We start from the raw sequence: 27,696 nt of genomic DNA, 5'->3' as shown, positions 1-27,696 counted from the left end.
TATATATGCTCCGAAAGTGCATGGACCTGGCAGCGTGTAGACCATCAATCGAGCTTTAGAGTCATAATTTTTAAGCTCCACAATACGGAGGCCCTGATTGATCGGTCTATCAGTCACTCCATCAAAATGATTCTATTTGATTGCTTCTGTCCGAGAAGACCCTTGTGTCTAGGCAGTACTTGAACTCATGTTTTCTATTTGGCCCCGGGCCCGTTTGCGGGCCGCCTGGAAACCAACACCCCGTCAGAATTCTTTACCCGTCACGGGCCTTCCCAGGCTTGCTGTTTGCCCTTCTATAGATTGTCCTGAACTGACTATTGTGTGTAAAGTTCTGTACTAACTCACTACTTGTAATCGTGGAGCTGTGTATCTCCAGCTCTGCCCTGCTGTATGTTTGGAAACATCAATCGATTTCCCGTTTCCATCATTACTGCCCCTTTACAAAAGTTTGGAAAGCCTCATTGTTCGAACAGGATGTGGGAGGCAGGGGCTGGATAAGTGGTGAACCTCAGTCTGTTTCTATGGCTGCAGGCCTTTTCACTTGTGTACCCTATGACTGACAAGGCGACATGTCTGTCCGGTGGGCTACGATGTGATGGGCAACTGCCGTCATTCTCCTAGCCCCCGAGGTCATCTTGCGCCAGCCTTCGACATTGATCTCTACCGCCCTGAAAATGGTGACAAAACAAGGACGCGATGCTTCTGAGTTTCCATTGATACGACAATAGAACAAAATAAATCTTTTGTTAATATTCCGGTCACAAATCGCCGACGTTGCAAGGTCACATTAGTCTCATATTCCTTCTTCTTAGTCTCGACTGAGACAACTTTTGTCCACGATGGCTCCTGTCAGAACAGTTATAAAGAGCCACAAAAATGAGCCCCGCTGCTCCTCGGACCCATCTGTGATATTCTTATCCCCGAACTCCTCCAAGTAATCCACCTGAACTTGGATATGCATACATTGTTGATTTCGACTCGAGTCTGTTCCACATGGAAAGATCTAATCACGAACTCGCGCAAGATCCAACAGGCCCTGTTCTACATTCCTGTCGAACCGCAACAAGAATCCAGGAGAATCCCTCTCGTCGTGGAAAAGATCTGGTCCGAATTCACTTAGACGACTCTTGACTCGCGTTATAGACTGGGCGGGGATATTTGTGGCTGGCGGAATTATCCTCATATCGCGTCAGAAGAGAGAAGAAGCGTATTTGCGCCCTGAGGCAGGTTGGCGGCGGATGCTTCTCCAACAGCCTTCAACCTCAATTGTCCGCTTTTGGAACCCAGAGCACCTCGACAAGCCCTATGAGCATCGATGGGACTATGGACAAGGCTTCAAGACTGGCGATAGGTAGATGCCAAATAAAGATTATATCCGGATGGAAAACATCGAATACTGGATTGACACCAAAGCGCTCACAGCAGGACCTCTACCTTTCTTATGCTGGGCAGATCCTGATAATTTGAGGAACTTCTTGCGACAACCCGGAGCAACTCTGCGCGCGGATCGTACTCTTCAGCAATTTGAGCAAGTTCGATCTCAGTCAATACGCAATACCCCTCCACTGGATGGTCGTTTGGGTTGAAGAACATCATGTACCACTTTGAGACTTTCCTGATTGGTGCAAATTGAAAGTTGTAAAACTACTGGAGTCGGACAGTCGGACCTTTCAGAGCATGGCTCTCAATCCGTCAAGCTCAGGGGTGGTAGTAGTTTCAGTCAGACTTTGCTCGATGATAATTAGCTCGTTTCATAAGTTTTCGTTACGGCTTTCGCAGCTATTCATAGATGAGAGCTCAACAGTAGCCCAATGAATTTATGACACATGATGATCGTTCGCTATAGGCTACTCCATCACTCTTATATCACTCACACTTACGACGGGACCGAGAGATGGAGGAACAAAAAAAGAGGAAAGTGGGGCAAGCCGGGCTTGAACCGGCCACCTCCAGATCTTCAGTCTGACGCGCTCCCAGATGCGCCATTGCCCCTTTTCACGTGATCTTTGTGCGTTAATATGCTATATAATAGAGCCTAAGATCCACACATCAGAGAATCCGGCGTCTCTGTATCGTAGTACTACAACCCGCATAAAAACCTGCTGTACGTTGATGGGGACGAGGTCGGATCTTAGCATGGGTATAGAAGTGTGTCGCCCGCCACTGCATAGCGATATTCTATCTTTAGTCTGCTATATCTTTCTCATATGCAAGTCGGTCGCCTATCTTTCTTCAGATGAATATCCTCAACCCACGTTATCCTGAAGGACTACCCTCAATAAATGAAGGACCAAGTTTATTTCCAGGCCATAAGACTGTGTAGTTTTGTTGGATTATCTCGTGAATTCTAGAAGCAGAAAGCAGGTCCAAGTTCGACGGTTGCGTTTCCTCCCATTCCATGGACAAATTGCGCACAGTACGATCAACAAATTCGCCGCATTCACACCCTCCCCACAACCACAAAATTTGCCAGTACACCCACTCCAGTACAACTGCAATGAGCATGTTTCCCTTACATTTGTGGTTCAAATATGGTCGTACAGATCACGAGCAAACTTATGTTCTTTGCTTATACGCACCAAACCATCAAGATAGCCCTTGTCGTATCTATATCTCGGCGCGGCAAGCCGCAATCACGCCAACACAAAGCGACCATTATCTTTGCACAACATCACTCTCACATCCTCTCTTCGAGGAAACGGTTCCTCAACTGTGCTTTCCCCCTCCCACTTGTCCTCCCGATACAAAAACAACAACGGCATGGGACTATTGCGCCAGCTGGGCACCTCACTCCGACGCGCCTTCCACCCCGCGCCCAGCAGCGTCAGCAACCCGAGCACCCATACCACGACCGGCAGCGTGGCCCACTGCCAATGCACCTGGACGTACGTCTGGTTGACCCAGCCATGGCCTGCTGTCATGTTAGCTGCCGCGACATCCGAGTCCACAGCGATGTACGCGGCGTCGCGGAAGGACTTGGTCACAGCGGCGGCGACGTTGTGCATCGCGCAGGCGAATTTTTCGGCCGTCTGCATGGAGCAGCCGGTCATGTTGCCGCTCATGAGGGCCTGGATGGTATCGGCGGTGGCGTAGGCGGTGCCCTGGTCGACCTGCAGCCGGGTCTTGGAGCCCGTCACGCGATAGGATCCCGCGAAGAGGTACTGGAGGAAGGTGCCCAGACCGCTGCTGGCGGTGTCGGTGATGAGAAAGGTCTGGTTGGGCTGCATTATGCCTTCAGCAGTACCCCAGCCGGGCGGGGAGCCCTTGAACGGGGGCATCACACCCCTCTTCGTTGACTGCGCTCTCATGTCTCTGGACCACGCCGCGAGGATTTCTTCGCGATACACGTTACTCTGGACACTGGCATTGAAGCTATACACGGTGGGCTCGAGACTGCACTCCGTGGCCTGAAATTGAGACATCGACGTTAGCCGCGGGTAGCGGTCGCCGCTACTGCTGTTGTAGCCGCGCGGGGCGATGAACTGGATCGGCGGGTAGGTGGCGTTGGTGTAGACGCGGGCGAGCCGCGGGTCGACCGTGCCCATGGCCATGTAGACCTGGTCTCCGACGTACGAGGCGTTGAACCACACCGTGACGGTGGAGTTGGGGAGGAACACCGTGTTCTTCAGCCCGCCTCCAGTCTCCACCGAGGCATTCTTGGTCTCCAGGTGCTGCGTCACGTCGGAGCACAGTGCTCGCGCCCCTAGCGCCGCCACGGGGCTCCACGTGCAGTTCCCCGAGCTGCAGACATAATGCGGCGTGGCCCACGGGCGAGTGTCGTCCAGGTTGAAGAGTGCATTGTAGACGTTTCCCTTGAGGACGGGGTCCACCCACGGATCTGTTGATTCATATCTCAGCAATCTTTCTGTGTTGGGGTTTGCTGAGCAACGTACCACTTCCCAGCATCCCGCTTCCATACGAAGCGTACGTCGAGGTATTCGCTACCCACGCCTGCTGATGAGCATCTTCCATCAGATCCGAGTAGTAGTGGATCAGGTTCTGGACCGATGGGTCATACGCCAAGGCGAGAATCACCGCCAAACTTCCCCAAATAGCAAAATGCCTACTTCGGAATTAGTTCGCATTTCTTATGCAGTGAAGAAGAATCTACAACGCAACTCACCGTCCCCTAAGCATCCAAATCAACTGCGCGCTGCCGTACAGCCCGCGACTGGCTGAGTCAAACGTCTGCAGATTCGGTAGAGGCCGCCGGCGGCCCTGCGCGAACCACACCCATTTTAGCTGGCCTAGCGCCTCGCTCACGGCAAACAGGATACACGCCTTGGAGATGGTGCTGAGCCAGGAGATGAGGGCGTTGAGCGACATGTACCGCCACGCGGGCTGCGGGCGGCGGTCGTAGCGCCGGAGGACGATCACCGTCGCGACCACGCATCCCGCTGCGACGAGCATGCTCGCCAGCTCTAAGACGTACCACTCCTGTATCACCGTCCAGGTCGACCTTTTCTTCTCAGGGCCGTTGGCTTCATCTGGAGGAATCATTATCTCACCCTCAGTCACAAGGTCGATCTTGTTGCCATCGTGGGATTGCCGGGAATGGGGATCATGCTCTTCTGATGAGGGGGCCCGGGACACAAGCTCCAGGGGTTCGTACTGGGCTTGACTATGGATGCTGTGGATGCTGTGGATGCTGCTCGCCCGTGAAGAGGGCGATGAGCGATCTGATATCGGCATGTTATGTGGTATAGATTCAATAGAAACTCAAGAGGAAGACTTATCGAAGTATCTCAAGATGAGTAAAGGCGAGGCATCCTTCTCAGCGGGGCGCGGGCTTTTTTTTTTCTCGGTCAGGGTCCGCAGCAAGGCTGAGTCGCTGACAGCCAAGAACATCACCAACACCCACCGACATGATAGCCAACCAGGCTCTCGGCGCTAAAACATAGCTTGCGTGAGAGTCGACGGGAGCTGGGGGTTTGATTGGTTAGGGATATATTTTCCCTAGCTTAATCTTGATGATAAGAGCCCGAAAGCCCTAATCTTGTAACCAGTCGCGCGCTAGACATTTTTAGCACAGTGGGAGGGGTTCTAGTTTAAGATGTGGGGATATGGCAGCCGGAAAGAAAGAGAAGCAGCCTGATGGAATCTCAGCAGGACTCCCCAGAATGGGAATAATACATGAATGAGCGGTGGCCCCTCTGGCTCTGCCCACGCAGTTTGTAGTGCTGATTTCGAAGTGTAGTCTCAAATACTGGGTTCGAGGTGAGTCGCCGGCCGCAGCCTACGATATGGGGCTACGGTAGCGGTACCCACTAAATACCTATAGTCGCGGCAATACTGCTGCAGGCAATGAAGAAGAATCAAGAACGGAACCAGAGGCCAAGTGGTAAGGATCTATTAGACTCTACGTTCCGTGCAACCGTTTCTAATGTTAGACTGAGATCAGGCTTTTCTTTGTCCCTTCTATTGGGGTTCTCACGCTGACAAGATAACACATTTATCCTGAATGAATTCCCCAAGTTTTATGGAGAACCGTACCCATACTGAAGTCTCCATCCTCGTAGTCTGTACCTTCCTGTCGCATGGGCGTGGCAGGCCACAATTTCCGCCGATCCTCATAGTACTCGTCGTGCAGGTCTCCTTCAGCCTCGCGGTTGAAAGTTGCATAGATTGCCCGGCGATCCATGGGGCTGGTGTTCGCACCGCTCTTGTGGGCAAGATATGACCCAAAAACAAGGATTTCACCTGCATGTACAACAAATATTAGTCACGACTTCTGTTGAAGGTGATACGCGCAGAGCCGGGGGCACTGTACCCGGCTGTAGATCACAAGGAGTCCATTGTCGACTGTGGACCCGTTCCGGCGCAATGCATCGGTCGTCTCCCAGAGGAATGGTCAGCGGTCCAGTCCCGATAACCCTGTTCGACGGGGCAAAGGAAGAACTCACCACTGCCAGCCAGTTTGTAATTGATCTTCTCTTTGAACAAAAGCATGGGTTCACTAGTCAACTGCCGAAAGACGCTTGCCACGCACGCCCCTCGCAGGAGCCAGTTGAACCCCGCATGACTGTTGGCGTAGTTCTCGGTGCGGCAGAGCACTCTTTGGCCCTTCGTGTTAATCTCCTACCGTTGACTATCAGCAAGTCTTTTGTTGTACCTTTCAAGCTGGGTGATGTGGGCCTCCTTCATAGGACATGTAAGTCGCCTCGGGCGTTCGTGGCAGATCATGGACCTCCTGAGTCCATCGCTGGAGAGTTTATGTCTTGGGATGATTTAAAACCCTGCGGATCAAAAGATACACATTTTCTTCGTGAGAGCAAAGCTGAGTAAGTTGTGTGCATATTGAATATTTCTCGTGTCCCACTGATCAGATGTTCTTCGTTGAACAGTTGGCTGTATGGAACCATTCTTCTCCAGCCTGTATGCGTATTGTGATGAGATGCTGTGATTGCATGTAAATTTGACTTGGCTCATACATCACTAGATATAAAAATGGCATATCTTCCCAGATGACAACGCGATTGTCCGATTCCTCTCTTATCCGCGAAAACTTTGGATGCTCTTCTTCGGTGCTCTCGTCGACAGATTAGGCCGACGAACCGGTGTGGTGGCGACAACGGTATTCCTCGTTCTGGGCATCATCCTAGCTACTGCTGTGCATGAGAGAACAGAGACTGAGTAAGTAAATATATGGATTATTGTTCAACCAGAAGGGAATACTGTTCATCAACGGTTGCGATAGAATGTTTTGGATGATGGTCGTGGCCCGGGGCGTGGCTGGCTTTGGCGCAGGATGTGAATATCCTGTCTGTACCACGAATGCAACCGAGGCAGCCGACGAGACGGTCTATCTGCGCAGGAAGAGAGGGTTTCCGGTGGCCTCGACGACGGACCTTGCGGTTGATCATGTGAGTGCGAAGCGAAAGAACTATCCATCTTGATATGGAACATCAGTCTGCATATTTAGGATATGTGATCACCTAGGGATTCGTCGTAGCAGGAGCCATAGCTGTGATTGTTCTTCTCTGCTTTTATCAGGAGGTTCATGCTGGTGTATGGCGAGTCTGCTTTGGTTTGGGTCTCATCGTATGTTCTCTGTGGGGCTATTAACGTATAACAGAGAGTGTACTAATCTGCGATTCAGAATCCTGTGGGGATTTGCTTGGCTCGGGTGTGTATGATCAATCCCAACAGTATCAGAAGAATGCTATGTGATCCCATTACCCGTACTGGTTCGTACTGAAGCGATACTGGAAGCCAATGCTCGGGACATGTGAGTACTTACCTACTCCAAATACAAATTCGCTACAGACCCCATCGTTCACGCATAGAGCATACAGCCCTGGCCTGGCTCTGTTAAAGATTTTTTCACGTATCCATTTGGAATATTTTCCTCCACAATAATCTCGCAACTCAGCCCAAACAACTCAAACATTGAAAACATTGGTGGGGTAGGTGAAACTCCAACCAGAACCACTAGATTGTCGGATACCTCCCCTAACTCCTACTTCTCAGGCGATAATCAACCTATTCTATCTTCCAGGCTGCCTGATCGGAGGTCTGCTGATGTACCGCATCGGCCGCAAACAAACCATGACCCTGGGCTTTGTCTTATGGGCCATCTGGGGATTTATCCTCGGAGGTACCTTGCAGCCAGTTCAGTCCATCTTACCCCTTTTCGTCATGATGTACGGGATCTTCAACGTATTGGGCGAGATGGGCCCGGGGATTTCCACCTTCCTCTGTGCGGCGGAGTCATTCCCCACTCCGCTGCGCGGGCACTTCCTGGGTCTGGCCGCCGCGGTGGGGAAGGCGGGCGGCTCGATTGGCACCGAGGTGAGTATCTGGCAGGGAATGGGTATGATATTAGCTTGTATGTGCAGGGACTCTGCGTGGAGCGGAAGAGGAAGGCTACTGCGCTAGCGGAAAGGTGTAGGGGCTTTATATATGGTTTGATCAGTACTATCCAGTTCACTCGAGGGTCTACGTTAAGGCATGGCATTTGTAACAAGTTCTTCTTGATCTGACACAGTGAGAACAAGGACGACACCAACTACAGAACATAGACTCAGCCGCAGTATTCGCTGCATGGCTCCGGGATGGCACCTCAATCTTCTAATGGAGCAGAATGTTAAACTAGTATGAGTGCCTCACTTAGCCACGAGAAGCTATATCCCGAAATCTAGCCCAGGACAACGAAGAACCCGAAGTCCCCTCATTAGCAACCCAGGCAATACAATCTATTCCCAAGCATAAGTTCCTGGCAAAGCTCATCCATCTCGACGCATCAAACAGCCAACCTGCCAATAATCCACCGCAAGCACCACAGCATGGCCAAAGCAAGCCCTAGACCGATCGCTTCCACTCCACGTACCGCTCCCTGCTCGATCGGATCTCCCGCAGACAAAGCTCCAGCTCCTGCAGCGCGCCCTCCTGATCAGGCCGCAATCGCATCCGGTAAGGCCATTTCGCGACGATGCTGTGTGGTTCCTTAATGATCGCGCCGACCCGGCTGGCCACATCCATAACAGCAAATGTCTTCAGATACCTATGAAGAATGGTTAAGGATCGCTCTTGCCCACAGTACTGGGATGCGTGCATCTTTATGTGTTCAGCGTACTCACCGATCGAAGAGTCTGTCAACTGGCGCGAACAGCAGGAGAGCGGAGGCCTCTTTGAGGGATGCGGCATCAAAAGTAGACCGTGGTCCCGTCCCCGGGCTATATCTGTCAAAGAGTTGTTTGGTCTCGGAATCAGCGAACATCAATGAGATGCCCTCCTCGAGGGTCGCGACGTCGCTGATGGCGGTTGTGAACAGAGTGATAAGAGTGGCGTGTGGATTCTGCTGCGGAGTCCGAAGCAAGGGGACCATGGTGGAGAGGGTATGATAGGCGCCCATGTAGTTGTTATCCGCAAGATTCGAGAGCTGAGGAGAGAATACTTAGTACCTGATATATGAATCATTTTACTCGTGAGGAGTGGGGCTGTTGGTTGGGGGGGGGGGGGGGGGGTCTGTTTGCTTCTAGGTCAGTATACTTACTTCAATTCGGTCAAAGGAACCCTCAGCGAGGCCCTCTACAAGATAAGACGCAGTAGTATGATGGAATTGAAAGGCAATCCTTGTGCTGGACAGTCGCTCGACAAAAAGGTTCAGCGTTTTCCGGAGGTAGCAGAACAGCTTGCCGTAGAGATCCGCCGTGGCGGGCCCGCTGGGTGTCTCCAGAACGTCTTTGAGCGACCATCCACGCAGCGGATTCGCGCGAACCATGAGAGACCAGATTCCTTTATACTGGAACAACGTCCTGGTCTCGTATCAGCATCAATTTGCCTGTATACAGTTTGTGAATGTGTGGACCTACGGGTTTGGCTGCACAAAATCGTCGCGAGGGTGGCCAAATGGAAGTAGAAGGCCGTCTTGTCGAAATTTATAGTATGCAAGCCGCTGGCGTGGAGAAAGAAAGATCATATGCTCCTCGTGAAGGTCCTTCTCTGAAGCACCGAAAACTTGTTCTGTGCGGATCTTCTGAGCACTCGCGGCTGTCAAGTCAGATGGGATGTTGCAATAGGACAGGAGGCGAGACCAGACTGCGCGTGCGAGGGTTATGCTCAGGGAGGAAGGCCCAAATTTCCAGGTTTTTGAAAGGGGTACCGATGGCCCATGATCGATCCTGGTGTTACAGACATCCTGGATGAGGGGCCGAATTCGATCCGACAGGACTCGAATGTCGGATTCCCGCACAAGTGCTGAGTACCAGAGGTGAATGATGCAGTCGATAGCTTCATTGGGATTATCGACAACAAGCGTAACGAAGAGTAATATCGCGTTACGGATCACGACATCTTCGTCTCGGTCATTGATTGTAATATCCAGAGAACCAGTATAGGTGGAAGGTAGGTCAGCGACGGTTTTGATGACGTTGCGGAGGTCTCCTGAGGCTATCGACACAGTTTGTTAGTCACGCACAGGCTAGGAGGCTAGGCAGAATTTGATACGTACCAGCGAACAAAAGACGAAGGTCGACAGCATTGCTTTCCCCTTCATTGGAGGCCAGCTTCAAGATGTCGATTGCAGCATCGGTGCCCCAAAGGTACTTCCTTCTTCCAAACATCTCAAGGCCGCCTTGCGTGAGCACAGGGAATCTTCTTTCAAGAACCCACGCTGGCTGCCATGTTTCCTTGTTCAGGATGGACTTACAGTCCTTCCGATGCTCAGACCAGTGGGCCACTTGACATGTTTTACTGCAGTACTGTAAGGTCGAGGTGCATGTCAGTACACGTTCGCAAATAAAGTAGTCATATTGGGGTCACTAACAGTAATCAGGAAGCATCCCTTGCAGGTTGCCCCACCTTCCTTCTTGCATTCTGAGTTTTTGGGAGTCCAGTTTGCGCAGATCGATGTGAGAGAAGTCATAGTGTGCCTGTTGCAGTGGATTTCGATGGGTATAGTCACGCTTTCTTCGTTACAGAGAAAAGGCTGGCTGGGGACTGATCTCGGATACACGATAGTCAGTCTGAAGTTGGAAGCCAGAGATGTAGCAGGATGAATAGTTAGAAGAGCGATGATGGAGAGGATGATGTATCAAGAGGCAGGTAAGGTGGGACACAGATTGCTGGGGAAGGCTGACTGAATACGGTCATTGATGAGTGAAAATACCTTCAAAAGCAGCTGAGAAGATGCAAAAAGGAGATCAAACGTTGAGATGGATACAGAGATAGTAAAGTGATGATAGAGCAGGGTTGAAAGAGGTGAGAGGGGAGAACTTACTCAAAGACAAGCAAGATAAAGCTATGTTGGCGCTAGGCTTACGAACACGACATGGTAGGGAATGTCCGGGAAATGAAAAGCAAACAATCCTCTGGGCTAGTTTGAAAGGAAGGACATCCATCATCCAGCTCAGACACAGTGTTTACAGGTCACGTGTCCGTGAGGGCGTTTGCAAAGGAGGGGCAGTGAATAGTCTTTCTAAAGCTACTAAAATTACACATGAAGTGTCCGTGTGGCATTCTCGCTGATAGCAGTCGACAGGCGATGAGGACACTTGTGCTAGTAAGCTGGATACCCTAGTGTTGGTGATGTGGATGTGCTATAAACTCAGCTATATGAGGCTATATAGGTAGAACTATTGATTAATATGGGCCGTGACGGGTGATCAGCAGCACGATCAGCTAGGCCTGACAGATTTAGAAGAATCTCTACCGGCCAGATGAGCCTACTTCAGATAGGTTCGATTCCCTGCCTCTCTGACCGCGAAGGATGGCACACCCGTCCTTCTCAAGATTCGTCCCATCTAACTTCCGGGAGTATGTTCACTCTCATCTCTCAAGTGGGAAAATGAGAGTCGCGCAATTCAGCTATCTCTCCACAGGTCGCTTAATTCAACAATTGGACTTGGACTACCCACGTAGTACAGCTCCTCTATCGCTTCTCATCCGTATCGACAAGATATGACACCTCCCCACCAAAAGTGATGTTTCGGACCTGTATCTTGGGAGAGATGTCAGGCCTACTACTTCGTGATAGAGTACTGGCACAACGTACACTTTCTGGTTTTACCCTCTCAAAGTGTGTGAACTTTTACCCATGGTGAATATGTTCAAGGCATCGAAACGTCTCCAAGAGACAGCCAAGCCCTAAGGGTAGTTCCTATAACAAGAACCGGACATGTCCTGCTGTCAGCTCACCCATTGAGCCATTATCTTCGAGTGGGCCGGTACGATGTTGGTTCAGCCCTAGCTTAAATATGTTCCGGATATAGCTTCCACACCTTTCGTCTTGGCTGAGAGCTGGTATCACCGCCGTCCATCTTGGTCCCTTGGCCTTGGGGAAAGCTGACCACAAGACTACTCTATCCATGTTATTTCCGAAACTGCCGGGAGGTCTGGGGGACTCAGAATGGGACCACAAGCCATACAGCCCACCTCCTATCCTACATCTCGGGTGTTTCAAGCTTGAGACATAACAAGAACAATACGTCTCAAGAAAGATGATCAAAGACCATGTGAGGTATCCTCCAACCAAGGGAGCCTTTAATTCAATTCAATCCAATGAATATTCTATGACCTAAGGAGTCTTGTAAAAAACCTCAGCTCGCCTATTACAGCACAGCTGCAAGGGTAGTTAAATCTAAAAACATATCCAATATAATCTATAACTTTCTAATAATCAATATCTATATATACTTTTATAGAAATGAAATTCATCAGCTCTGCAGCTATTTTCTATTCTATTACTTATTCTATTTTATTTCATACCTATTCTATAACTTTGTAAACTGGTTGCTTTAATTATACAGTATTTCCAGTACCTATATTTATTATTTCCAAAATTTATTAGTATTTTCTATTCTGTCCGATAGCCTTAGCTATACTGATATAGCTAAATTAACTAAAAAAAGATCTATTTTAAATATTGATTTAGTAATATAACAGATTACCTGCGGATATAATACTAGTATATCAAGGCCAAATATGTATAAGTAGGGCAAGGATGAGGCCAACCGAGAGAACCCCCGAATGGTGAACAATAATCCAGGACACCCTCACACAAATCGCCGAGGCAGTCTTGCTAACCACGTCAGCAGGGCCCGAGAATCTCTCCAACGTCAGTCGCGGGCAAAAGACTATTTGGAGCCTTCGGAACTCACACATCCCACAACATACCGCAAACTCTGCGGGGCTGCGGTACGATTGTGGGATGGTGGGTTCTGTGGGATACCGTATGACAACCATCTAAGCTTCTGGAATCTATGCGGAATAATCTAAAACTAACAGATGGTGCCATCGTGAGCCATTGAACCCCTTTTGTAAGGATTTATCATATGGAACGAATAACTGCGTTGATCTAATCATGATGAGTAAGGTGGGTGGGTGGCAATGACACTATTCCGGTGGGAGGATCAAAATGAAATTAGGAGAGGAATCCGCAGCAAGATACGCTATATAAGGGCGCAACATCACCACTTCAACTGACAGCTCCTCATTCTTCATCCATCTTACTGCAAGTCCCATTTTGAGTATCTTTTCTTGCCACAAGAAAAAAAAAATCAAAAATAGCCCTAGTCACGAGAAGAAACGTCAAAATGCCCGCCTTCCAAGGATCCGTCTCCGTGACGCACATCACCACCGCGACCGCGATCATCACCATCGACGGCGTGCGCTTCCTGACCGACCCGGTCTTCTGCCCCGCCGAATCGGAGTACGACTACGACGCCTGGGCCAAAGCCGACTGGGCCGCCTGGGGCTACGCGCAGCCCCCACCGCCCGTGAAGCTGCGCAGCCAGGCCGGCCCGGCGCTGCAGCTGCACGAGCTGCCGCCCATCGACGCCATCCTGCTCAGCCACGAGGACCACGTCGACAACCTCGACCCGCTGGGCCGGCAGCTCCTCGACGGCCGCCACGTCTTCACGACCCCGGACGGCGCCCGCAACCTGGCCCCGCGGCCCGGCGTGGTCGGCCTGCAGCCCTGGCAGACGGTCGAGGCCGTCCTCGGCGGCAGGCGCTTCCGCATCACCGGCACGCCCTGCCAGCATTTCCCCGGCGGCGAGGTCACCGGGTTCATCGTTGAGGGCGACTCGTTCGGCGTGAGTGATGACGGCCTCCCCAATGTGGTGTATTTCTCCGGGGATACGGTCTGGATCGACGAGCTGGCGGAGATCCGTAAGAGGTGGCATGTGGCGGTGGCGGTGGTGAACTTGGGCAATGCCCTCTTTCCCACCCCAAAGGGGATGCTGCAGATCACCTTTGATGGGAAGCAGGCGGCCCATCTGATGCGCGTGACGGGGGCGGATGTGATGGTGCCTATCCATTTCGAGTCCTGGGAGCACTTTACGCAGCATCAGGAGGAGCTGCGGCAGGTGTTTGCGGAGGAGAAGATTGACGGCAAGGTGTGCTGGTTGACTCCTGGTGTGGAGAGGGCCGTCATTTAGGGGGTGGTCTGGTGATTAACTCGGAAGGGGGTGGGAAAGGCTGCCATTTGACATAGATATCGGGAAAGTAGATTCTCGAGTGCTGTTTGTATAGATCTTGGTATAGATTCTGTTTCATTACACGGGGATGGATATCGTTTGTTTCACTACATCGTCTCCATACGATCATGTTGCAGACAATGATCATAGAAACACCCATTTTTGAATATCTCATTACGAACCCAATCACAACCACCAGGTATCCCTCCCATCCTCCAAAACCCTCCCACACGCCGAAATCCAATTCCCTTCCTCGCGACCATCCAACCGCGACGCCGCACCCCCGCGAGTGCGCGCCTCGATCTGCAACAACCGCGCCAGCTCTGGATTTGACTGCGCCTCCCACAGATGCCGACTATCGGGCGGCGGAAACTGCAGATCCGCAAGACGCAAGACGCCCCGCTGTTCTTGTTCATCGTGGCCCATCGCCAGCGCGTGGCCTTCCACTATTCGAGCCCCGTGCCCACTCAGCCGACAGACCTTGTACATGGCCAAGCCCAGGCGTTTCAGCTCCTCGACCCCCACCCAGATACAGGCGACTGAGTCGATGGTCTGATGGTACCGCTCCAGCATCAGCGGGTAGTAGAAGACGTGGTTGCGGAGGCAGGTGGTGACGAGGACGGAGAGGATATGGGTGTCTTGGGGGGAGAAGGGGAGGTTTAGATCTACTGCTCGCGAAAGGTTGGTGCGACTATCGCTGGTGCCGTGGCCAGTGCGGGTAAGCACCAGCGAGAATATGAGATATAAGAGGATGGCCTGGTAGGTGGCTACGGGACATCGCGAGACGATCTCTTGCGCTGATAGATTGGTATCGCTGTCAGAAAGTTCTGTAGTGAAGGAGATGGAGCGTGCCCAGTTGTCCTGGTGTTCCGTGGTTAGCTTTTACTGCGCGGATAGGAGGTTGGGCGGCCAGCAGGGAGGATACAGTACCTGCTGAGCTAGGATTGAAGATCCCAGTTTGCGATGGAGACTGATCGCCGCTTCACGAGACGAGGGAGTGTCGCTGACCCATAGGCCGATCATGGAGACCACCTGTAGGAGCAGGAGGGGCTCGTCGGGGGGACTAAAGGTGGCACGATGCAGGATGGGCCAGTGGGGGTGGAAGTGGGTGAAGTAGAGGTGGACGTAGGGGGTGAATCGGGAGGTAGAATCATCCTCGCTGGGGGGTGATTGGGGCGAAAGGGACTGGACGGCTGGTTGTGGTGGTTGTGGTGGTTTTTGAGGTTGATCGTAGAGACAGGGTTGGGGCTGAGCGCGACAGCGATTGCAAGGGTTGCCCCCGCCGCAGCGGGTCTTGGCCTGGCGGCAGCCCAGGCAGGCTTTGGCCGTTCGAGTCGATGTGGTGGTTGAGGTTGCTTGTGAATCGTGGTGGTCCAGACGAATGTGACGACGGAGGGAGTCACTGAACATTATTAGTGTCTCTTTCTGTGGTACTAAACACTACCATCCCCATCCATACCCTCTGGAGAATGACCGGGCGCAAAAGGGACAGGCCCGCGTCAAGGCCCCCGTATGCTGCCCTTCATGGCGGGTGCGGTGCTCTTTGCGCTGGAAGCTGGAGTTGCATCCGGATATCCGGCACTTGAATCGAGTCATCTTCCTTTCTGCCTCTTTCTCCAGGACGGGGGGGGGAGTGAAGGAGATAGAAGGAGATGATGAATTGGTTGTATGGAAATCTGGAAATCCATCCCACCGGCTCCACAAATCCACCCTTTTTCATCCCACCGGATCTCCCGGAGTCGCCACTTTCCCGCTTCAGGGTTGGTAATTGAATTGCCGAGGATAAATTATGGAAAACCATGGAATCCTGCCACGGATTCAAAGTAGGACCCAACTTGTATGTACAGGCAACTGTCCTCTCAGTAGCTGTACCGACGGATAATTTTCTAGGCCCTCCATTACCAATTTGCAACCCGAGCACCGACAAGTCAAGCTTGATATGTATTCAGCAGGGCAGGAAATCGTCCATCGAATTTTCCTAGCCAACATCACGACCACCTGGACTTTAACAAAATCAGAATGTACCCATAGCTTAAATTTTTTCCCACCTGCTGCTCGTCACTCGAACCGTCTAAATCCACTGCTCCAAAGAGTACCCATTCCTGTACGCCAGCGCCGTCTGCGGCCCCTCCGCATCAATGATATACGCATACTCGCAGCGATCAAACGACACCTTACACTGGCCGCGATAGAACCCATCATACCGTGCATCCATAGCCTCAAGCAAGTTGCTCACCGACCCGTCCGGGTGGAGAACCTCCCACGGCTTGATGCAAGTCCTGCCCTGGCACGACTTCAGTACAAGCAACAGAGCATCCAGGCGATCAATCACCGCGGGAATCTCAAAACCCAGGAGTGTCACGTTCGTGGTTGAGACGTGCGGGTGGAGATTGTTGACTTGGTAGGGGTCGGTCTGGATTTGGGTTCAGTAATCGCAGGGTCTAGTGGGGCTGAGGACAATTTAACATACACTCAAATCGTAGAGCTCGTGCTCATTATTACACCAGACGGAGTAAAAGAGGTTGTACTCTTGGCTGAGGATGCGGACAGCCTTGTAGGTGTTGTTGGGGACGGTGGGTGTGCCTGTATCTCATTCGTTGGCGTCAGTAGAGACACTGGATTGGCGGGGACGGACGGTGCGCAGAAAAATTTACCTAGATTGGACAGACCACCCTCTAGCATTGCCTGGCCCCAGTACTCGACCGCTACATGCTCGTGCAGCGTTCCCTCGACCTCGGCAACAGGCATGGGGGTCCCGTCGAAATCGTCACGGAGCGGCAGGCTCGCCAAGGAAAACAGCGTTGGGGCAATGTCGATATGGGTGGTGACGATATCTTGCTCCTGGCCTTCTGGAATTCCCGGCCCACGGATGAAGAACGGCACCCGAATGTCCTCGTCAAACGCGCAGGTTTTGCCCGGAGGCAGCCGGTGCTGACTGATGTGGAATCCATTGTCGGACGTGTAGATGATGTAGGTGTTGTTGATCTGGGCACTCGCCTCGAGGCGGGTGATGAGGGAGTCGACTAGTTCATCGACACCCTGTAGGGCTCGCAGTCGCTGTCGGTAGTAGTGGTCGTTGTAATCAATGACGGATTGGTTGCGGTAGGGAAGTTGGTGGATCCAGCTGACACCAGTGGGCTAGGACGGTCAGGACGTGGTTCCGCTAGATAGCGAATATAGACTGTAAAGGACTTACCTCCTTGGGATTGAAGTTGGCCGTACGAGGAACTTTAGCGTCGGGGAAGAGATGCTTATGACGTTCTTCCGGAATGGGCTCATCCATCCACAACGGCCCGGCCCCCCCACCGTAGGTCCCGTTCATGTTCGAGTGAGGAGCGATCGGAGTCACGGTCAGGAAGAACGGACGTTCGCCGGCAAGAGCATCTTCCAAAAAGCCCATGGCCTTCTCAGTTAGGACCTCGGTGGTGTGACGGCCGAGGTAACTGACAGGCAGGTCGTGGTTGCGCTGATACGTGGCGTTCATGTAGTCGTAGGTGTAGGGGTCCAGCACGAAGTCAGAGCCATTGAACCCAGCGGCATGGGGCTTGTTGTAGTTCTCGATGGATTGTGCGTTCATCAACTTGCCAGTGTAGTACGTGTCGTACCCAGCCTGCTGCATCCAGACGGGAAGGTAATTGTCATTGAACCCCTGACTGATGAACTTAGGGTAACCACCTGTCTTGGGTCAGTCTCAGAGCAGCAAGTTTGGGCAAAGCAACCTACCCCATGGGGGGTGTACGTCCGTCACATTGGTGTTGTGGGCCTGCCGTCCAGTCAAAAGACTGACCCGCGAAGGGCAACACAAGGCCGTGGTCACGAAGTGATTCATGAAGGACATTCCCTTGTCTTGCATATGCTTGGTAGTCAAGGGCATATACGATAGAGAGTCCAGTTTCAGATCCTGGTCATCCGCCATGATGAAAAGAAAGTTAGGCGGTTTGGAGGCCGACTGAGCTGAGGTTAGGCCTGCCTCGAGGGCAGCCATGAGGCCCCAGGTAAAAGCCAAGCGTTCCAACGGCACCTTCATTTTGCGTAACGGACAAGCGGTTGGAGTTCCTAGGAGGCATGGCTGCATCCTTCAACGACATTATTTAAACCCTCTTCGAAACGTTGATTAAACATCATGCCACGAGTCTGGACTTTCAGGCTTTCCTAGCGTGTCTTTGGATGGAAGCAACCTCGCCGAATCCTGCGATCCTTCCCGACGACCACGCAGATATGATTTCAATTGACCATCAACCAGAACCTTCATGGTCAAGAAAAGGTCAAACGAATGGCTATCGTGATGCCAGGGCCATACTTCGGACCCTCGCTATGGGTCACCGAGGGTTATACGAGGACGCTAGCTGAGGGCAAGTGGAGCCGGACTTCAGGACTCAGCCAATTGGTCTTCCGTAACATAGTAGTAGTTTGTGGGCCAATGGCCCACCTTCCCCATCTGGAGGCTCAAGGTAAGCATATTTGTCATGCCGGTGGGATGCTTGCCGCGACCGGGATTCTCTGCTAGCATCATAGAGTAGATTAATTTGCTTCGGGTGGCAAATCTTGGCCTCGGTCTTAAAGGATTCCTAGCGTGGGGTGCTACAGGCGATGTCCACAAGAAACCCTCAACAGAATAATATTTGCGCCAAGGATCGGTGAGCAAATGAAGAGCGCTTGATCCGGGCCCAGATGGCCTGTCTTTATGAAGTCAATCTGACGTGGAGGGAGAAAAAACGTCCAGCAGAGGACGAGTGTCGCACGAGATTGCTGTGTGAACCTCGATCACAGCCTGACGAATCCGTTGCATCGCGCTGGCAGCAATGGGCCACGTCTCCCCCATCGACTTGAGGACTCCCAGATTCAGCGCCAGATACTGTTGCCTGGGCCCCGGAGGTTGCAGGCCATCGCTGAGCATGAGTGCTACGTGTATCACGGAGCTTATCACCAGTGTGCAGCCAAAGAACGGACTGTGGTCAATGACCGAGGGTGACAATGACGCCAGTCGGGAGAGTTGGACGGCACTCTCCGCTACCTTTGCGGTGTGCAATTGAGGATCCGGGGAAGTGGTGATGAGTGCGGGCGGCGACGAACAAAGGACACGGCCGGTGATGGGGAGAAAGGCCAGAAGGCAAGAGCGCGGAAAGTGCAGATAGATACTGGCGCAGTGCATCAACATCACGGCCTGCATCATTGCCTCGTCCAAGATGCCGTTCGCCTGGAGGATGGGCCGTTGACTCGATGGCAACCGATGGAACCAGGCGGTGATGGCGGCGCTGAGTACGTCGAGCATCTCCTGCGTGACATGTGTCTCACCCGCGCGCAAGCATTTTCGCAACATCATGGCGGCTTCTATCCGGTAGGCACAGGGTGAAAACTCGACATCTCCGCAGAACAGACTATTGTGTTCCAAGTCGCCGAGCGTGGGCAGGAGAGGACTCATAATACAGCCTGGCTGATACTCCTCTGGTCCGCAAGGAAGGGGGACTTCGGGCGTCTCCCTCATCTCAAATTGGAGATATCCATCGGCCTGAACGGCTGCGAGTAGCACATCGACCACGAAGATCTCCCACCAAGTTCGTCGGAGACTCTCCGCTCTCAAGGGAGCGTCGATGCCAAGCGCGTCGGAAGCCTCGCGACGGTGCAGACCCAATTCCAGCGCACATTGAAGGGCCTGACCGAGACATGATCGAGCCTCGTGGGCTTGCTGTCGCCCGTGTTGCACAATGGCCAGAAGCAGAAAAGCCTGGGTCTTTTCGACACTGAGCTCGGCTGCCTGCACCGCCAGAAGGAGTATCTTGCTGCTGTCATGGAAAAATTGGGACGATAGATAATGTAGACTGGTAAAGTCCAGGATATCCAGTAAGTAGGATGGAGGATTAGATTCTAGGAGAGTTTCCATTGGGGGCAGGAAAGGATGTGCCTGGTGAAAATGGAGATAGTACAGTGAAATCAACTGCAAGCCTTGTTCCCGTCCCCGAAACGAAGCGAATTGTTGCAGGTCCTGTTCTTTGGACTGCTGTTGTTCGTGCGGTTGTAGTTGCTGCTCATTCAGCTGAACCATTGGTATCGATGATGCTGGTGAAGCTAGTGATAGAATGGAAGATGCTGGCAAGGCTGGACGACATTTGCGGCCACGGCGAGAGGGGATGAAGTGGCACGGAAGACTAAGCGACTGGCATCGAGTACATCCAGCCAGATTTCCATCGCATTTTAGGTGCTTGTCTCGGCAATTTAGACAGGCTACAGGAGTAGTGCATTCCATGACGACCGTAGTGAGTTCAGACTTGTGCAAGGAGGAGGAGGAGAAGTATAATGAATACGGAGTATGGCTGAGAGGAAGCGGTGGGATGGAAGGAGCTGAACAGCAGCCGATTTTCGGATTATTCATTGCTCCGAAAGCCATTATTGGATGCATTCATTCATTCCTCCAACACCGTCATCTTTTCCACTCACAGTATCACTATCACAATCATCACATCACTATATGCCACTTCAGAAAGCAATTATTGCACTTTTGCTACGCATCACTTCGTCTATTCTATCTGAATCTCCAACTCCTTGTCGACTTCATAGAGGCTACGCCCCACCCAGCACTTATACATGCCCGCATCCAGTCGCCACTGCCCAGTCTTCGCATCATACCACCTAAGCTCCGATCCAGGAATGGAAATAGTCACTTGGCGCGACTCTCCTGCAGGCACAATGACTTTGCTAAACCCCGCCAACGTCCTGGAATACCCGACAAGGCCCATCTCCTCAATCTGTGCAGAGGGGGCCACGTACACCTGCACCACTTCCTGTCCGTCGCAACCCCCAACATTGAGAACTCGCGCGTGGATTGAAACCCTGATCTCAGGAGACGAGACGCTCATGGTTCCACTGAGGCGAATATCGTCGAGCTCAAAGCGAGTATACGAGAGGCCGAACCCAAATGACCAAAGGGGCGGAATTCCTTGGATATCAAGGTACCGATACCCAACCAGCACCTCTTCTCCAAAAGTGTTGCGATCCTGCGCAGCCTCCCCAGGAAACCAGGCGTGCGAGCCATGATCCTCGAGTCGCTGCGGAAAGGTGATGGGAAGCTTGCCCGAAAAGTTGCAGTGACCTAGAAGAGCCTGCGCCAGGGCCTGGCCGTTTTCCTGGCCCTGGTACCAAGCCATCACAATACCCGCCGCGGCATCCACCCAAGGCATGGTCACCGCACTGGCCGCCTGCACGACGACAATCGTGTTGGGGTTGGCGGCACAGACGGCCGCCACCAGCTCGTCGGTGCGACCCGGCAGCTGCATGTGCGCCCGGTCGCCTCCCTCCCCTTCGGAATCCTTGTTGTGGCCGACTACGACCACGGCCACGTCGGCTTCGCGGGCCGAAGCGACGGCCTGCTCCAGCATCAGCGTCTCATCCCGCTCCAAGGCGAGTCCCACGCGCACGCCCGATATGCGAGGGAATAGCGTGTTGTCGAAGGCATCAACGAGCGGCAAGGTGACGACGTTGTCTACTCGCAGCCGGTAGGCGCGACCACCCTCGAGATGGATGCTAGCGATCCGGTCCTCACTCGAGCAACCCAGGAACCCACCGGTCACCACGCTCCACTCACTGTTGTCGATGAGCAACTCGTCGTCGAGGAACAATTTTGCTTTCCCGGTGTTGGCTAGGCTCCAGGTGTAGCGGCCCGATTCGGATGGAGTGACTATTCCGGAAGCCTGATACGAGTACGGCCGACCCTCCAGCGCGGCCGGAATATCGCCATCACTCATAAGATAAATGAGGGAGTCGTCCCACAGACTGGTCGCCACGACTGAGCCCCCGAAGGTATGACCTGCAAAGAAGCTCACTTGGAGACCCTGGAGTGATCCGTCGGGCACAGTTAATTTATTGCCCAAAAGAGGGGGGCGCAGGCTGCCGCCGATCCCGGACCGATATGTGACCTTGGTGTCCGGGTTCGCAGCTTGAATCGCGTTTCGGAGGCACTCTTCGGGCGTGGTGATATAGAAAGGATTGACAGCGGCGCTGCCCGCTCCACCAGCTGTGGGCTTGCGAGCGTTAGGTCCAATGATTGCGATCTTCCGCAGCCTCGAAGGTTGAAGAGGCAGCACGTCGGCATTCTTCAGCAGCACAAGGCCACTCTGCGCGGCCTCGCGCGCGATCTGATGGAACGCAGGATCGTCATTGGTCTGTTCGGAAGACACGTCCGTGGGATCGGAAGATTTCAGCAGCCCCGTTTGTTCCAGGAGCTGCAGTACTCGTCGCACACTCGGGTCGACGTGTGTAGCCAGGTCAATGCGACCGTCGTGGATGGCGGCTAACAAACGCTGCCCCCGACGTACCGGCGGACCCGGCATCTCCAGGTCGGTCGTGGCCAGCAAGCTTTCGACCGTACTGTTCAGGCCACCCCAGTCGCTCATGACCAAGCGATCATACTGTAGCTCCTCTCTCAGCAGCCGCGGCAGGATATCGGGACTGAGATCGGCATGTAACCCGTTGATCTTCGGGTAGCTGACCATGGCAGTCCACGGCGCTGCGTCCCGCGCGGCCATGGTGAACGGCTTCATGTACACCTCCCGTAAGGTGCGCTCATCAATCGTTTGGTCGACATTGAATCGCCGAGTCTCGGTGTCGTTGAGGATGAAATGCTTCATGCACGCCCCGACACCCTGGCTCTGGATGCCCCGGATCATCGCAGTCGCCATGACGCCAATGAGGTAAGGGTCCTCCCCGTAGCCCTCAAAGTTCCGCCCACCCAAGGGCGAGCGCGACAGGTTCATGGTTGGGGCCAGCAGCACCTGGCAGCCCTTGCGTCGGGTCTCCTGCCCCAGAACGGTCCCGACTTTCTCCACCAGGGCCGGATCAAAGGTGGCGGCTAGCGACACCCCGCAAGGAATCCATGTGGTCAGGGAGCCGTACGTCCATTTGGACCCGCGGGCTCCGGCCGGGCCGTCGGTCATCTTCAGACTGGGGATGTGCAAGCGGTCGATGTTGGCGGTTTCCCACATGTTCTTGCCCGCAAGCAAGGCGACTTTCTCCTCCAGTGTAAGAGACTGGAGGAGCTGGTCGACAGTGGACGAGGGGGCATTGAAAGCCATTTTTTGAGGGTAGGAGAGAGCAAGTAGAGCAAGTAGAGCAAGTAGAGCGAGTTTGACATGCTGATCATCTAAGTAAAAGGGGGGGTTGTGGTTTTTGAGTTGAGGTGGTTTGTGCAGACCGATGTCTACGGTTCCAAGCGTCCCTACCGTCTTCGAGCGGGGTGAATACGAGACGTCTATGTTCGCTGTCTCTTGCCCTAGATTAGGTCGTCGCGGCACCATTCCTCCTCCTCTTGTGAACCTCGCCTCCAGCGGACCCCCTCTTGTCTCGGCGAAATAGTGGGGGCATTTCGCCGACCTAGTGGACCATGACCATGATCCACTCGGGCCCCTCACCGTCGAAAGTTTATCAGCAATTAACCAAGTGGGTCCCACATCGCGTGGGCGTTGCTGCAAAGACCGGGGGTCGTATGTCAGGGACCAACTAGTGTGTGGGAGCGTGGGAGCATAGAACCCGGGGTCCTGGCTCGGTCTTCTCTGGGGACAAGCGCTCTCTCTCTCTTTCTTGTTATTGGCAAGCTCGATCAAGTCTATGAATCCTCCGCGGCCGCCTTTACTGCTCAGCAGACGCCACCGGCTTGACGCGAACATACACACTAAGGATTTCTGCCTTCGCCAAGCAAGACCGAATCCTTCCCCAATGAACCCGAGTGGCGATTGGATGACACGAGGACCGATAGACCTCTGTAACATCATGCTCAAGGCATGCCATCGAGTAGTTGCTGCCTCTCTCGTATTCCGCGGAGATAAAAGGCGGCAAACGGTCCTCAGCAAAGAGAAAGAATCAGAGAGGTCTGCGGCCGAAAACAACAACGTGCCTCCAGCTCCAGTCTCTTCTTGTATCTATAGTTCTTCCCTTGCGCTTTTCCTCCAGGATGGCCGTGTCTGATAGCATCTGGGATCTACCATGGACCATCTGGGCCGTGGCAATCTTCGGTTCCCTCTCCTCCGCCGGGTTCGGGTTCGACCAAGCCTGGTGGGCGAGTATCATGAGCTCGCAGCAATTTGCCAGTCGGTTCGGACACTACAGTCACGTCCAAGGAGCCTGGGTGCTGAGCGACCGACAACAATCGCTGGGCACCGGACTGGGCTACGCAGGGGTCATCCTGGGGCTTCTGTGTGCCACCCCGCTGAACGAACGGTTCGGCCGCAAGAAGAGCCTGTGGATCCAGTCGGCCGTGGTGAGCGTGGGCGTTGTCATCGAATCAACCTGCGAGACGAGCTATGCCCAGTTCCTCGTCGGCAAGGCCGTCGTCTACTTTGGCGGCGGCATCGCCTCCAACGTGATCCCGGTGTACCAGGGCGAATGCGCTCCCCAGGCTCTCCGTGGGGTGATGGCAGGCACGTACAACGTCTTCCTGATGGTCGGCGGACTGGTGGCGGCCCTCATCGTCTACCTCTGTCGCCACATCCCCGGGGACTGGGCCTGGCGCGGGGTCGTGGTGGCGCAGATCGCCATCCCGGTGCTGAACTGGATCAGTCTGCCCATTCTGCCCGAGTCCCCCTACTGGCTGATGCAACGCGGACGCCGCGACGAAGCCGGGGTCAGTCTGGCTCGACTGCGCGGCATCCCCCTTGCGGACGCCAGGGTCGAGGTCGCTCGCCTTCAACAGCAACAACAGTTGCAAAAGCAACAGCAACAGCACCAAGAAGATCAGCAGCAACCCGACGAGTCCTCCTCCTCCTGGTCTCTCTGCTTCACCAACCCCATCCACCACCGCCGCACCATCATCTATGTCGGGGCGCAAGTCTTCCAGCAAGCGCAGGGCATCTCCTTCGTCGCCAACTACCAAGCCGTCTTCCTGCAGCAGATCGGCTTCCGCCAAGTCCTCCTGATGTCGGTCATTGTGTACGTAATTGGCATCGCCGGCAACCTGACCGGTGTGGCCATCGCCGATCGCCTGGGCCGCCGGCTCGTGCTGCTGGTCTCCGCCGCCCTGCTGGGCGCATGCATGCTCACCATCGGCGGGCTGACGTGCACGCCGACCGACAATTACGGCCGACAGGTCGGCGCGGTCGTCATGCTGATGCTGTGGTTTTTCACGTTCCAGAGCACCTGGGGCCCGTTGGCGTGGGTGCTGACGGCGGAGGTGCCCCCGGCCGCCGCGGTGCGCGAGAAGATGGTGACGCTGGCGGGGTTTGCGGCGTACGGGACGGGGCTCGCCATCGTGTTTGTGCAGCCGTACACGCAGGCGGCGATTGGAGGCAGCGTGGCGTTTATCTATGGAGGATTGTCGGTGGTGGCGACGGCGTTCGTGTGGTTCGTGGTCCCCGAGCTGAAGCAGCGGTCGCTGGAGGAGATCGATGAGATGTTCGCGGAACGGGTCTCGGCCAGAGCGTTTGGAACGTATCGGTGTCAAGGTGTATTGTCGAGGAATGAGGTTAAAGGAAAGTCAGGGTCTCTGGAGGAAGAATGTGTTGAAATGTTGTGAGGGGATTGTGTACCGTACAGAGATTCTAAGCTTAGGTCCATGGAGAGTGAAGATGAAGTATGCCCATCCGAGATGGATTGAGGAGAAAAGGTCCTTTGCTATAGCTACTCGCGCGGCGAGCCCAACCAGCACAACCCTGTAGTCACCTATCTATGGGTCCTAGTCCCACCCAAAACATAACATGAATCGGCCGCCTTGCAAAGTCATGCCTACTCTACCTATTCCCACTCTATCGCTATCACATCCATTCTTTTACGGGGTCTAGCCCGATCATCTCAAGCCACTAAGTACAGTATATCCCCAGCAATCGCAGACCCTCTATGTGTCCCTCACGACGAATAAGCACTATGCTTCCGAATGCGACTTCCCAAGCGGAAGAACAGCCACGGCAGAGGAGCAAACACCACGGCTAAGAAGCCGAGCAAGCTAGACGCCCAACTATAACCTAGGTTATGGTACACTAAAAACAATCGATCAGACCCGATGAAGAACTGGGAAAAGACGGATAAGAAGACCATACTGGCGAGAGTGAACAGAGGGAACGAGCCCCCGATGCCGTATCGCAACAGACCATTGGCGGCCAACGCGGAAGCTCCGAACTGCGCCCCATAAACACGCGTCAGATAGAGGGCGGTCGACACCTATGACGATGCGGTCAATAATACAGCGGAGCTTGCAGCAAGGAGGAATACGCACGAAGATCATTATATTGGAGCACCCAAAGAGCCCGATGGCGACGATGCTGCTCATCCAGTGCACATCGGGAGTCGACGTCCACGCAAACCAGAACAGTGCCACCGGCATCCACGGGCTAGCCAGCATCGCCGCCCATAGGACTCGTTCCGGTGGCGGGGGAGTTCCCTCGGGATGGTGGCGACGGTGCAGAGCCATAGTATACTGGTCTGCCACCAGAAGCCCGAGACAGCCCAGGGCGCACCCCAGCGCCAGAGAAATGAACACCAACCCGCATTGGCCCGGCGTGAAGCCGTAAACATTAGTATACACGAGAGGTACGCAGGCGAGGAAGCAGAAGAGGACGGAAAAGTTGAGCGACGAATAGAGCGAGCACAGAGCCACGATAGGCTCGGTCAGGAGCATATATACCGGGCGTGCCAGGGTGACGGTGAGCATCATCTTGACGCCGGCCAGACCCCCGGGGATTGGACTTGGGGGGACGGGCAGTCCCAGTCTGACAGCGCGACGGTGAAGGATTGGGCGGGCGTAGGACTCCTGCGCCCCGGCACTGAAAGCCCAGCAGGCAGCCCCCAGGAACAGCGTCGTCCACTGCGACCAGCGCCAGCTCTTGTACTCGGCCACCCAACCTCCGACTAGAGATCCGATAGCGGGGCCCATGAAGGCGATGGTCATGAGGATTGTCACCCCGCGACCGGTTGCTGGCCCGCTCCACATGTCCATGATTGTGCCAGCTCCGACAGCCAGCGGAGCGGAGATGAACATGCCCGCTAGTAGGCGGCACACCGTGAGACTTGCCAGATTGTTAGAGAACCCTGCGCCGAGGATGAAGAGCATTGCTAGCGGAGTCATAACAATGTAGATGAAACGCCTCCCATAGGTCTCGCTGATGGGTGCCGCAATCATGGGCCCGAATGCCAATCCGTATACGTACATGGTGAAAGGTAGAAGCGACTTGGTGGAGGAGGTGTGGAACGCGGCTTGAACATGGCCGTGAGAGGGCGAGTAGATGGCAAGTCCAAATGATCTGTTGGAAGGGGAGGACTCGAAGTTAGCTATCATTTCCTCTCCATTATCATTGCATCTGTACTTACATCAGAAGACAGAGTATGGAAGGTATGGCGGTGTTATAGAGTTTCTTCTGTATACCCCAATTCTGTGCATTGGCTGGATCATCCGCCCACTCCGGAAGTTCCGGTGAGGTGATGGGCACCGGTTTGGGCTCATTGCTACTCAAGCTGTCTGACTCCATAGTCATTCTGTCCTTTGTCCAACATATCTGCCTAGGACTGTCGTGAGAATGAAGGGTCATGCATTTAAGTAACAGTGAGTGAGTACAATAGAACGAACGGATAATCGGATGTGCTAAAGTGGGCAAAGGCCGGCGGCCCCACTATGTCGGCGAAATCCTGCCTTATCGATCTGGACCCCTCTGTCAGCGTATAGTACATGAGTACGAAAAGTAGTGTGTCTAAGCTTGGGAATCTTCTTTACAATAGCCCCTTTAGTAACTTGTTAGGTAGTGGTAGTGGGTTGTACACAAATATCCTGGCTCTTTTTCCAAGGTAAGCTCCATTTGTGAATATA

At 53.7% G+C, this 27,696-nt stretch overlaps 10 protein-coding genes and 1 non-coding gene across 11 annotated transcripts; 3 read left to right on the top strand and 8 right to left on the bottom strand.

The window, feature by feature from the left end:
• Positions 1-1,416: 1,416 nt before the first annotated feature.
• BO86DRAFT_448178 (DUF3176 domain-containing protein) lies at positions 1,417-4,741 on the bottom strand (the record flags this gene model as incomplete). Its single annotated transcript, XM_025676626.1, has 4 exons — positions 4,124-4,741; positions 3,894-4,063; positions 2,712-3,838; positions 1,417-1,512 (listed from the first exon to the last, which is right to left on the bottom strand). Exons 1-4 carry the CDS (start codon positions 4,690-4,692, stop codon positions 1,417-1,419), a joined length of 1,962 nt encoding a protein of 653 aa, XP_025527828.1. The 5' UTR covers positions 4,693-4,741.
• Positions 1,920-1,992, bottom strand: BO86DRAFT_t129. Its single transcript has one exon. It is a non-coding gene; the product is annotated as a tRNA-Phe (tRNA).
• Positions 4,742-4,990: 249 nt separating the features above from the next.
• BO86DRAFT_418905 (uncharacterized protein) lies at positions 4,991-6,597 on the bottom strand (the record flags this gene model as incomplete). Its single annotated transcript, XM_025675092.1, has 7 exons — positions 4,991-5,013; positions 5,494-5,700; positions 5,771-5,836; positions 5,874-6,055; positions 6,150-6,202; positions 6,236-6,277; positions 6,556-6,597. The coding sequence occupies 7 exons, from the start codon at positions 6,595-6,597 to the stop codon at positions 4,991-4,993; spliced, it is 615 nt and encodes a 204-aa protein (XP_025527827.1).
• Positions 6,598-6,698: 101 nt separating this feature from the next.
• Positions 6,699-8,021, top strand: BO86DRAFT_399463 (uncharacterized protein; the record flags this gene model as incomplete). The annotated part of the gene is made up of 3 exons (XM_025673628.1): positions 6,699-6,863; positions 7,471-7,791; positions 7,998-8,021. The coding sequence occupies 3 exons, from the start codon at positions 6,699-6,701 to the stop codon at positions 8,019-8,021; spliced, it is 510 nt and encodes a 169-aa protein (XP_025527826.1).
• Positions 8,022-8,301: 280 nt separating this feature from the next.
• Positions 8,302-10,366, bottom strand: BO86DRAFT_312703 (uncharacterized protein; the record flags this gene model as incomplete). The annotated part of the gene is made up of 6 exons (XM_025667967.1): positions 8,302-8,503; positions 8,580-8,881; positions 8,996-9,257; positions 9,315-9,891; positions 9,953-10,202; positions 10,268-10,366. 6 exons carry the CDS (start codon positions 10,364-10,366, stop codon positions 8,302-8,304), a joined length of 1,692 nt encoding a protein of 563 aa, XP_025527825.1.
• Positions 10,367-13,034: 2,668 nt separating this feature from the next.
• BO86DRAFT_429968 (MBL fold metallo-hydrolase) lies at positions 13,035-13,925 on the top strand (the record flags this gene model as incomplete). Its single annotated transcript, XM_025675660.1, has 1 exon — positions 13,035-13,925. The coding sequence occupies one exon, from the start codon at positions 13,035-13,037 to the stop codon at positions 13,878-13,880; it is 846 nt and encodes a 281-aa protein (XP_025527824.1). The 3' UTR covers positions 13,881-13,925.
• Positions 13,926-14,105: 180 nt separating this feature from the next.
• BO86DRAFT_312695 (Zn(II)2Cys6 transcription factor) lies at positions 14,106-15,515 on the bottom strand (the record flags this gene model as incomplete). The annotated part of the gene is made up of 3 exons (XM_025667966.1): positions 14,106-14,780; positions 14,850-15,321; positions 15,379-15,515. The coding sequence occupies 3 exons, from the start codon at positions 15,513-15,515 to the stop codon at positions 14,106-14,108; spliced, it is 1,284 nt and encodes a 427-aa protein (XP_025527823.1).
• A 475-nt stretch (positions 15,516-15,990) lies between these two features.
• On the bottom strand, positions 15,991-17,946 carry BO86DRAFT_312839 (sulfatase family protein; the record flags this gene model as incomplete). The annotated part of the gene is made up of 5 exons (XM_025667975.1): positions 15,991-16,332; positions 16,390-16,502; positions 16,574-17,057; positions 17,116-17,594; positions 17,643-17,946. 5 exons carry the CDS (start codon positions 17,944-17,946, stop codon positions 15,991-15,993), a joined length of 1,722 nt encoding a protein of 573 aa, XP_025527822.1.
• A 663-nt stretch (positions 17,947-18,609) lies between these two features.
• On the bottom strand, positions 18,610-22,984 carry BO86DRAFT_418900 (putative beta-glucosidase precursor; the record flags this gene model as incomplete). The annotated part of the gene is made up of 3 exons (XM_025675091.1): positions 18,610-20,184; positions 20,468-20,780; positions 20,817-22,984. 3 exons carry the CDS (start codon positions 22,982-22,984, stop codon positions 18,610-18,612), a joined length of 4,056 nt encoding a protein of 1,351 aa, XP_025527821.1.
• A 785-nt stretch (positions 22,985-23,769) lies between these two features.
• BO86DRAFT_91138 (high-affinity glucose transporter) lies at positions 23,770-25,505 on the top strand. Its single transcript, XM_025677788.1, has one exon. The coding sequence runs from the start codon at positions 23,860-23,862 to the stop codon at positions 25,414-25,416; it is 1,557 nt and encodes a 518-aa protein (XP_025527820.1). The 5' UTR covers positions 23,770-23,859; the 3' UTR covers positions 25,417-25,505.
• Positions 25,506-25,745: 240 nt separating this feature from the next.
• Positions 25,746-27,393, bottom strand: BO86DRAFT_338749 (MFS transporter; the record flags this gene model as incomplete). Its single annotated transcript, XM_025668996.1, has 4 exons — positions 27,204-27,393; positions 26,113-27,136; positions 25,937-26,057; positions 25,746-25,876 (listed from the first exon to the last, which is right to left on the bottom strand). The coding sequence occupies exons 1-4, from the start codon at positions 27,365-27,367 to the stop codon at positions 25,746-25,748; spliced, it is 1,440 nt and encodes a 479-aa protein (XP_025527819.1). The 5' UTR covers positions 27,368-27,393.
• Positions 27,394-27,696: the final 303 nt, after the last annotated feature.

The sequence above is a fragment of the Aspergillus japonicus genome (genome assembly GCF_003184785.1).
Source record: "Aspergillus japonicus CBS 114.51 unplaced genomic scaffold BO86scaffold_23, whole genome shotgun sequence".
Classification (NCBI taxonomy): Eukaryota; Fungi; Ascomycota; class Eurotiomycetes; order Eurotiales; family Aspergillaceae; genus Aspergillus; species Aspergillus japonicus.
Note: the sequence above shows the minus strand (reverse complement) of the source record. Positions and strands in the feature narration are given on the sequence as shown.